The sequence below is a fragment of the Lycorma delicatula genome, chromosome 4 (genome assembly GCF_047948215.1).
Source record: "Lycorma delicatula isolate Av1 chromosome 4, ASM4794821v1, whole genome shotgun sequence".
Classification (NCBI taxonomy): Eukaryota; Metazoa; Arthropoda; class Insecta; order Hemiptera; family Fulgoridae; genus Lycorma; species Lycorma delicatula.
In genome coordinates, this window is record NC_134458.1 from 186,851,720 (window position 1) to 186,861,343 (window position 9,624).

At 29.8% G+C, this 9,624-nt stretch overlaps 1 protein-coding gene across 1 annotated transcript in view; it reads right to left on the reverse strand.

Annotated features, from left to right (window-relative positions):
* LOC142322770 (pickpocket protein 28-like) overlaps positions 1 to 9,275 on the reverse strand; it is a 42,206-nt gene extending 32,931 nt beyond the window's left edge. The window contains exons 1-2 of the mRNA XM_075361846.1: positions 9,100 to 9,275; positions 3,188 to 3,427 (exon numbers count right to left, since the gene is read on the reverse strand). Coding sequence (XP_075217961.1) covers positions 3,188 to 3,427; positions 9,100 to 9,263 — 404 coding nt within the window. The 5' untranslated portion in view covers positions 9,264 to 9,275. The remainder of the gene's footprint in view (positions 1 to 3,187; positions 3,428 to 9,099) is intronic.
* Between the last annotated feature and the right edge of the window lie 349 nt (positions 9,276 to 9,624).

Genomic DNA, 9,624 nt, shown 5'->3' on the forward strand with positions numbered 1-9,624 from the left:
TTATGTTTACAATTTCCTTCTAAATCAACTAGGAAAACTTCTTTAAAACTAAATATTCTCTATTCAACACTTCAGAAAATAATTTTAAAAAATCTTGAGTTTAAACCCTTTAAGCGTTATTGTTAACCTGAGCTTTTTGATCAGATGTTTTCCCATTGTTCTGTCACAGAAATTAGTTTTCTTTTCCAACAAGCGTGCCATTTACTAGAGTAAATTTATCTTGAAATGTGTATTTTTTATGTAAAGAAAATCATCACTTTTATGAAGACACCACAGCCACCCACCATATATAATGATGTGGGCAGTGATATCTAGAACACATCTTATAGGATCGAAGGAAGTGTTGTTAATAACATTTCATACTTTAATGAGCTTGAAAATTATTTTATTCCTCAGTTTCAATTGATTTGTTTATGGGATTAACTACCACTTTACACAAAGTTGGAGCTCCAGCTAATTAAGCCCAGTCAGTAAGGGACATTTTAAATGAATATTTTGAAAGATGATGGATTGTTAGGGGTTCCTAAATTCAGTGGCTACCTAAAAGTCCAGACTTAACAGCCTTGTGACAACCCTCTTTGGGTTGTCACAAGGCTGTTCAAAGAAAGAAATCTAATAGCAGTCTTTAGCTGCCATCGACTGTTTTAACGATTTTGATCCTTCGGCATGGAAGAGAGTGTCTAAACTCTCTCTGGAAGAAAGCACTTGGTAACTGATAAAATTGAATGTGGACAATAGAGAAGACATAATTGATGTAATTTATTTATATGGAAAGGGACCAGTGCCCACTCTGTTCAGAGATACTAGATGTTTTTTTTTAATTGTCATCAATAATTTTTTTTTGTAAAAATCTATCCAGATAACTGCAATAAAACCTGCTTTCAAAAAAACAATTCTTTCAAAGAAAGATTTACCAAATTTCATAATCAATAAAAAAAAGCTATACTTCTCCTTAGTAATTTACAATGGATAATAATAATAACTAATTTTCAACAACACATTTAACATTATACAATTTAAGATCTTAGAAATTTATAACATGATTAATAAAAGCCCTAATTTTTCCCAAGCTATACTATTTATTACTTACTTAAGAAAAGAAGGAGATATAAAATCAGACCAATACTAACATTTTAACTACCATGCTTTATTTTTTGGTTATGTTAACCATTTCGCTGGTTTATTCAAACTGACAGAATCTCCCTTTAGTGCTTAATTTGACTAGTGCACGCCACTAATTTTTTCTCACTTCAATGTTTTATTTAATTACAGTTTTTAGTTAACATAAAAACATTTGAAGTCTGACATAAGCTGCCACCTTGTGTTGACTTATGAAATATGAAAATATCTGAATGCCTAGTTATAGTTGTATTGTTTTACTGCGCATAGTGAGTTTTACTTTCATTTTTGGTGTAAAAAAAATTAGGTTTTCTTGTTTTAAATGTGGTAATTGAATATTTTAAATAAAAATCTTTAAGTGCAGGAAATATGTAATTTTTGTAAACTTTTGTTTTCATTTGTATCCTATATAAAAATGTTTTTATTTTGTTTCCTTTTTAATAATTAACTGTTTACTTTGATATATTTTTATTCTGTTAAACACAATTTAGTAATTTAACATAACTTTAAGAGCAAAAAAAAAAAGTTAACATTTGTGTAGATTCAATGCAGCTATCACATGTGGAAGTTATGGTTCGTTTATTTATTTATATTTAGACAAAGTTTCTCATTTTTTAAATTTGTTTATACAAAAATATTCAATATTTGTGGAAAATAAACACAGGGATGTATTCATACTATTTATAGAAATAGACTAAAAATATATAATTAGTGTATTAAAACCTAGAGGAAAAGCTGAAAATTAATAAGGCGTGAAACGGTTAAAATTGGTTTAAAATGTTCTACTCTTACTCAAAAAAGTATTTAATAACCTTCATAATCTGTAAAATTTTATTATAAACATAATTATAGGTTTATTATAAACCTATAACTTTATTACAAACCATTAAAAAATTATTTGTCATTTTATGAATATTTAGTTTTGTAAAAAACCCTGATAACTTTTTGTTTCAGCTACAATTACTGATAAATCAGTCTTCAGAAAGTATAGAATTTTATATCCACATTTTTAGTTCACAAAAAGGATAGTATATTATTTAATAGGTATGAAATTTTTTTTTATAGATTCATCTGTAGTTATGTAGGCTTTATTTTTTTCCATTGTAATCATTTATTCTTTCTTTTTTAGTATTGTTATCAATACTCATGGATGACATCAAAATACCCCTTGTTGACATCTGTTGCTTCTCTTTGGGGCCAGACCTGCTTTAATTATGAATACAACTCCAAGGGAAAATCAGAGGGTATTCATCCTTGCACTTCTTCCGACATCTTTGTTTGAATAATTAACACCAACATCCTTGACAATGTGCCACGTCTGTTCGTTCTACAGCAGCACAGACCATGTGATGTTATTGGGAGTTAGCGTGCCTAATTTTCTCAGGCTTACATCTTTGTGCCACAAGAGCCTGTCAAATTCAAACATAGTGTGCTCTGTTTTGTCCTCTCTTCCATAATAATAGCACTCAGCAGAATGTCTCAGTGTCCATGTGCACAGGATTGCTTTAAGCTACTCCATGATTGATTAGAAACTGTCCACTTATACCCCAATCTTAATGCATGTAATGGAGCCATCTCTCCATGCCCAGGATCAGTCTTTGGGTCCACTTACCCTTCATCAGCTGATTCCATCTCTCCTGATAATTGTGAAGCAGCAACACATTTGCCTTTGTAGTTAAAAATTGGTAATAAATTCCTAATTTTACATTTCTTTATAAAACCTCATCTTTCATTAAACAAATAGCACTAAAGTAAGTTAAGAAAGTGCACTTCTTCATGAAAGATTAAAAAAAACCAATAATTATTTTTTTCCAGCGTAAGGAAACATTCTGTTAATCCAAATTATTTATAAATGGATATATATGAACACAATTACAAAGAACTAAAGAAATGGCTTACATTGCATTAGTTCTACATACATTGAAAAGCTGACTAACATATCTTACTGAATGTTTTTAAAAGAATTTATGTTACTGGTCGTAATGATAAATAGTAGTTTAGATTATTGGAAACTATTTGGTATATTTAAACAAAATCTATTCTAATAAAAAAAAAAAAATTTAATTACTCCTCTCTGGTCAAATTTTCTGTCTTTGATCTTATCACCAGATGAGATATGTTGTAAACTGAAGCAGGTATTTGATTATTGCTACAAAATGTAATTGCAGGGAATGGCACATCCCACACAGGTACATTATTTCCATTTAATGACATTAAAATAGGATTACTTAGATAATACAGAATCTGATGTTTAATTGTTATTACCATTCCAAAACATACAATTATCATAGCAATTATCCAAAATAACCTGTAAACAAAATAAGACAAGAACTGAAATAAAGTATTATAAACTCAATTTATTTTATTTATTTTTCATTTCATAGAACATTTTAAATTACAGAACTTTTAGATGGCAATATGTTTATCAGCTAAATAATAAATATTAAGTCAGATAATTAATTCCAAAAATAAGAGGAGTTGTTCAGTTGTTTTTTCCACTGTTTTCTTTTTAATGGAAATGCATACAAGTATTTCATAAAAAAATAAATAGGGATAGATAACATTTCTCAAACATAAAATATAAAAATTTAACTTGTATACTTGTATTTTCTGTTAAGGATAATTATTCTCAAGGAATTAAGATGCTCAAGAATGATCAGATAAATCTGAAACATCTTTTCTAAAAGAAATACAAACCAATGTGTATGAGAAATGAAGGTAAAGACACAAACACTATTATCAGCTTAAAGACAAGATAACCCAGAAATGTGAACTAAACCATTATTAACTATGTAATGGCCAGTTCTTTCAGTTCAATAAAAAACATTATTAAAGACTAGTATGTCTACTAAATAGAAATAAAATAAGTTTATACAAATACATATATAAGTTTATATATATATGTAAATAAAATAATAGTTTATAGTTTCAATTAATTTTAAAAGATTAGTTATCAGCCTCACCAAGCTTAGAAGAATTGTAATACTTAGACTTACCATCATTATTAATGTTTCTTGGTAAGTTAGAATGCTTTAAAATAATTAACTGAATGGATGGTCAGTCCTGAGTACAGCAATAAATTTCTTTAGCTGTTATAGTTTAATTAGTCTATTATGTCTAAAAATCCTAGCATGTCAATTGAGATTTTGAAACTTAAAATAATTTAATAGTGAAGGAAAATTTAAGTAATAATTTAAATTTGTTTCATAATTTAAATATAAGTTATTTCATAATTTAAATTTGATGTTTTATACTCTTGGACTTAGAAAAGAATCTAGAAAAATTTTAATTTTTCTAGATTAGTGACTATAAACATTGCAATATAAAATTAGTGTGACTATGAATTGTTAAAATTAAAATAGAAAGAGCAAAAAATTTTGCTATATATTTTCATGTATTTGTTGTCGGCATTGTTATCTACAATTGAAAAAATAATTTCATCTTTAATATTTTAAATAGTTTACTAAGTTTAGACTATTGCATTTTATAATGTAATGTACTATTACATTTTACTGTTTTCTCGGCATAATACAAAAAGCACATGATTTGTTCATTTGTATGTATATGAATGATTTATTCATTTTAGCACTTAAAGAATGAAAGCTGTGTTTTCATAAAACACTATTTTATACATATAAAAGTATAAAAAGAGAATATTATTTTAACTGAATATTATTTTAAATTTTAATTTAATATCAGTAGCATTAACATGAGTATAAGAATAAGTGTTAATAATGACTACGGAATGTTAATTATGTATGTTTGTAGTTTTGGATCAAATTTATGGCTGAACAACAACACTGAAATAACCAGTAACTTTCTGGTTAGTCATCATTTAAATTTGATTCTTATAGCATATTTCTCACTAACCATCCAAAACTGCAACAAAATAAACTTCAACTTATTTCAAAATAACTTTAGATTCAGAATAAAAGGGTCAAATGTTAAGCTGGAATTTACAGCAGTTTTCAGATATGAAAAAAACAACAGTTATTTATATAGTACAGGAAATGTTCATTTCTATTCTTTCTGATCATTAAACCTTAGGTGGGTAGCAGGCTTTCATGTACATAATAATGGTATACAGATACTAACTAATTAATCACCATTATGGTGATTAATTAGTTTGTAGTGACATTTTTAGTAATGACATATACTTTCAAAAATTTTTTCCTGACATTTAATTTAATTTTTGATGTAAACAAATTATATTTCTGACTGAAGGCTCGTTTCGCTGGTGCTATTCGGCATTTTATATCGCTCCTGCTACGTCCATCTTTAGTAATTCTACTTCCCAAATAACAAAATTCTTCTACCTCCATAATCTTTTCTCCTCCTATTTTTACATTCAGTGGTCCATCTTTGTTATTTCTAATACATTTCATTACTTTCGTTTTGTCTTGTTTATTTTCATGTGATAGTTCTTGCATAGGACTTCATCTATGCCATGCATTGTTTCTTCTAAATCCTTTTTACTCTCGACTAGAATTACTATATCATCAGGAAATCATAGCATCTTTATCTTTTCACCTTGTACTGTTACTCCGAATCTAAATTGTTCTTTAACATCATTAACTGCTAGTTCCATATAAAGATTAAAAAGTAATGGAGATAGGGAACATCCTTGTTGGACTTCCTTTCTTATTACGGTTTCTTTCTTATGTTCTTCAATTATTACTGTTGCTGTTTGGTTCCTGTACATGTTAGCAATTGTTCTTCTATCCCTGTATTTGAACCCTAATTTTTTTTAAATGCTGAACATTTTATTCCAGTCTACGTTATCGAATACCTTTTCTAGGTCTATAAACGCCAAGTATGTTGGTTTGTTTTTCTTTAATCTTCCTTCTACTATTAATCTGAGGCCTAAAATTGCTTCCCTTGTCCCTATACTTTTCCTGAAACCAAATTGGTCTTCTCCTAACACTTCTTCCACTCTCCTCTCAATTCTTCTGTATAGAATTCTAGTTAAGATTTTTGATGCATGACTAGTTAAACTAATTGTTCTGTATTCCTCACATTTATCTGCCCCTGCTTTCTTTGGCATCATGACTATAACACTTTTTTTGAAGTCTGACGGAACTTCCCCTTTTTCATAAATATTACACACCAGTTTGTATAATCGATCAATCGCTTCCTCACCTGCACTGCGCAGTAATTCTACAGGTATTCGTCTATTCCAGGAGCCTTTCTGTCATTTAAATCTTTTAATGCTCTCTTAAATTCAGATCTCAGTATTGTTTCTCCATTTCATCCTCCTCAACTTCCTCTTCTTCCTCTATAACACCATTTTCTAATTCATTTCCTCCGTATAACTCTTCAATATATTCCACCCACCTATCGACTTTACCTTTTGTGTTATAAATCGGTGTACCATCTTTGTTTAACACATTATTGGATTTTAATTTATGTACCCCAAAATTTTCCTTAACTCTCCTGTATGCTTCGTCTATTTTACCAATGTTCATTTCTCTTTCCACTTCTGAACACTTTTCTTTAATCCACTCTTCTTTCGCTAGTTTGCACTTCCTGTTTATAGTATTTCTTAATTGTCAATAGTTCCTTTTACTTTCTTCATTACTAGCATTCTTATATTTTCTACGTTCATCCATTAGCTGCAATATATCGTCTGAAACCCAAGGTTTTCTACCAGTTCTCTTTATTCCGCCTAAGCTCGCTTCTGCTGATTTAAGAATTTTCTTTTTAACATTCTCCCATTCTTCTTCTACATTTTCTACCTTATCCTTTTTACTCAGACCTCTTGCGATGTTCTCCTCAAAAATCTTCTTTTCCTCCTCTTCCTCAAGCTTCTCTAAATTTCACCGATTCACCTGACACCTTTTCTTCAGGTTTTTAAACCCCAATCTACATTTAATTATCACCAAATTATGGTTGCTATCAATGTGTGCTCCAGGGTAAGTTTTGCAGTCAACAAGTTGATTTCTAAATCTTTGCTTAACCATGATATAATCTATCTGATACCTTGCAGTATCGCCTGGCTTTTAGCAAGTGTATATTCTTCTATTATGATTTTTAAATTGGGTGTTGACAATTACTAAATTATACTTAGTGCAAAACTCTATAAGTCTGTCTCCTCTTTCATTCCTTTTGCCCAGCCCGTATTCACCCACTATATTTCCTTCCCTGCCTTTTCCAATGCTTGCATTCCAATCTCCAACTATTATAAAATTTTCATCTCCTTTTACGTGTTTAATTGCTTTATCAATCTCTTCGTATACACACTCTACCTCATCAATATCATGGTCGCTTGTAGGCATATAGACGTTAACAATCGTTGTCGGTTTAGGTTTTGATTTTATCCTTATTACAATGATTCTATCGCTATGCGTTTTGAAATACTCTACTCTCTTCCCTATCTTCTTGTTCATTATGAAACCTACTCCTGCCTGCCCATTATTTGAAGCTCAGCTAAAATCACGTGAGCAAAAGTCGCCTTCCTCTTCCCACCGATCCTCACTAATTCCTACTACATCCATTTTTATCCTATCCATCTCCCTTTTTAAATTTTCTAGCCTACCAACCCTTTTTAAACTTCTAACATTCCACACTCCAACTCGTAGAATGTTATTTTTTAATTTTCTGGTGACCCCTTCCCTAGTAGTCCTCACCCGGAGATCTGAACAGGGCACTAGTTTACCTCCGGAATATTTTACCAAGGAAGGCGCCTCCATCATTGCTATATGAAAATGCAGAGAGCCACATTTTCTTGGGAAAAAAGCAGTTGTAGTTCTCCATTGCTTTCAGCTGCGCAGTACTCAGAGGAATGAGTGATGTTGATATGGCCGTTTAAGTCGTCCTGACTCACGCCCCTAACAACTACTGAAAGAGCTGCTGCCCTTTTACAGGAATCATTCCTTAGTCTGGCTCTCAACAGATACCTCTCCGATATGGTTGGACCTTCGGTCCAGCTACTCTGTATCACTGAGCACACAAGCCCCCTCACCAACGGCAAGGTCACATGATTCATAGAGGAGGGTGTTTTAAGGCAACCCTTAAAACACCTTTTTTTATTTTTCCTATATAAATCTAAATTTACAAACTAGATAATTTTAAGATTGTAAAACATATTTATTTATAACTAACAGAGGAAAATATAAAAGCTACAGTGAGAGAAATAAGTCTTTTGAAATTTGTGTTGATTGCATTTTTGGAATGTATATCCATGTACCTATCTTTCATCAAGTTTTTGATTAATTTGATTTTTACAAACTATATATTTAAAAAGCTTATTCTACATAGGATACTACATTAAAACTTATTAGATATTAAAGCTTATTCTACATAGTTTCAGGTTTGAGGCAAAAAATGTGTTCAATTTGAATTCTGTTTATTCATATAATATACTGCTGTTGTAAGTTTTTCTGTATTTATAAATCTCATAACATTCAATTATGTTAAGAGTTCTTCTTTTATATACATGTATAATATCAATATTGAAGGATTTGTGATTTTATGTCCACAAAATGGCTGTTAAAATGTCAACTCTATGTTGCTATGGAAGATTTTTAGGGTTCACTTTTCTTTGTTAGGTCTTATGTTCCATTTGATTACTGTAGAATATTATGTAGTTGGAGCAGTTCACTTTAAATATTCAGTATACATTGTTTGGTGATTATATTCTGTGGATTAACATTAATTTAGTTTATTGTTTTCAAGACTACAATGCATCCAGATTTTTTTTAAATTTGTGAACTATTTTCTCTGCGTATTTGTGTGTTAACATGATGCAATTTTTGTTTTGTTTATCTTCTTTTTTTAGGATGAATCAAGGAATATGTTGTTGTATTAATTTTGTATGTGTTAGGTATTTCATAATGCTGACTTATTCTATACAGATTTTGTGTAGTCTATGGACAAAATCAGTAAAAAACAATTTAAGTGAGGTTAGGTTGTTTGAAGTCATTAATCTAAAAAAAAAAAGAAACTTTAAAGTTAATTGGTAATAAAATTATAACAAATTACCTCTCATAAAAAGGTCGCCCACTTTCAGTACAATACCTGAGACCGTGCAGAGATGCCATTTCACAATAATTTTTAAGATACTTATTGAATCGTGTCCAATATCCTTCATGAACAGTTGCAGCTGCTGTTGCTGATGAATGAGGTAACTGTGATAAAAGCACCATACTATTACCATAATGTGTATATTGCTTTCTTCTTAAATGATTAATATGATATGGTCCTCTCTGAAAATATACAACCATTACAATAAAAATAAAAATAAAAACTATACAAATGTTTCACAAATATTAAAAATCCACAAAAAAGCAAATTTATGAACTAGTCACTGTCATTTATAATATCTAATAAATACATTTATTTCTAAAATGATACCTAATCAGTTAAACTGCAAATACAAAGAATGACATGATTTATTTTTTAAAAATAGCTAATTACTAATATTCAAACAGTAATCAACTTACAAAACACCACAATCACAGCAATGAAGGAGCAAAGCATGAAATTTAGCCTTTCCCATTCATTTGT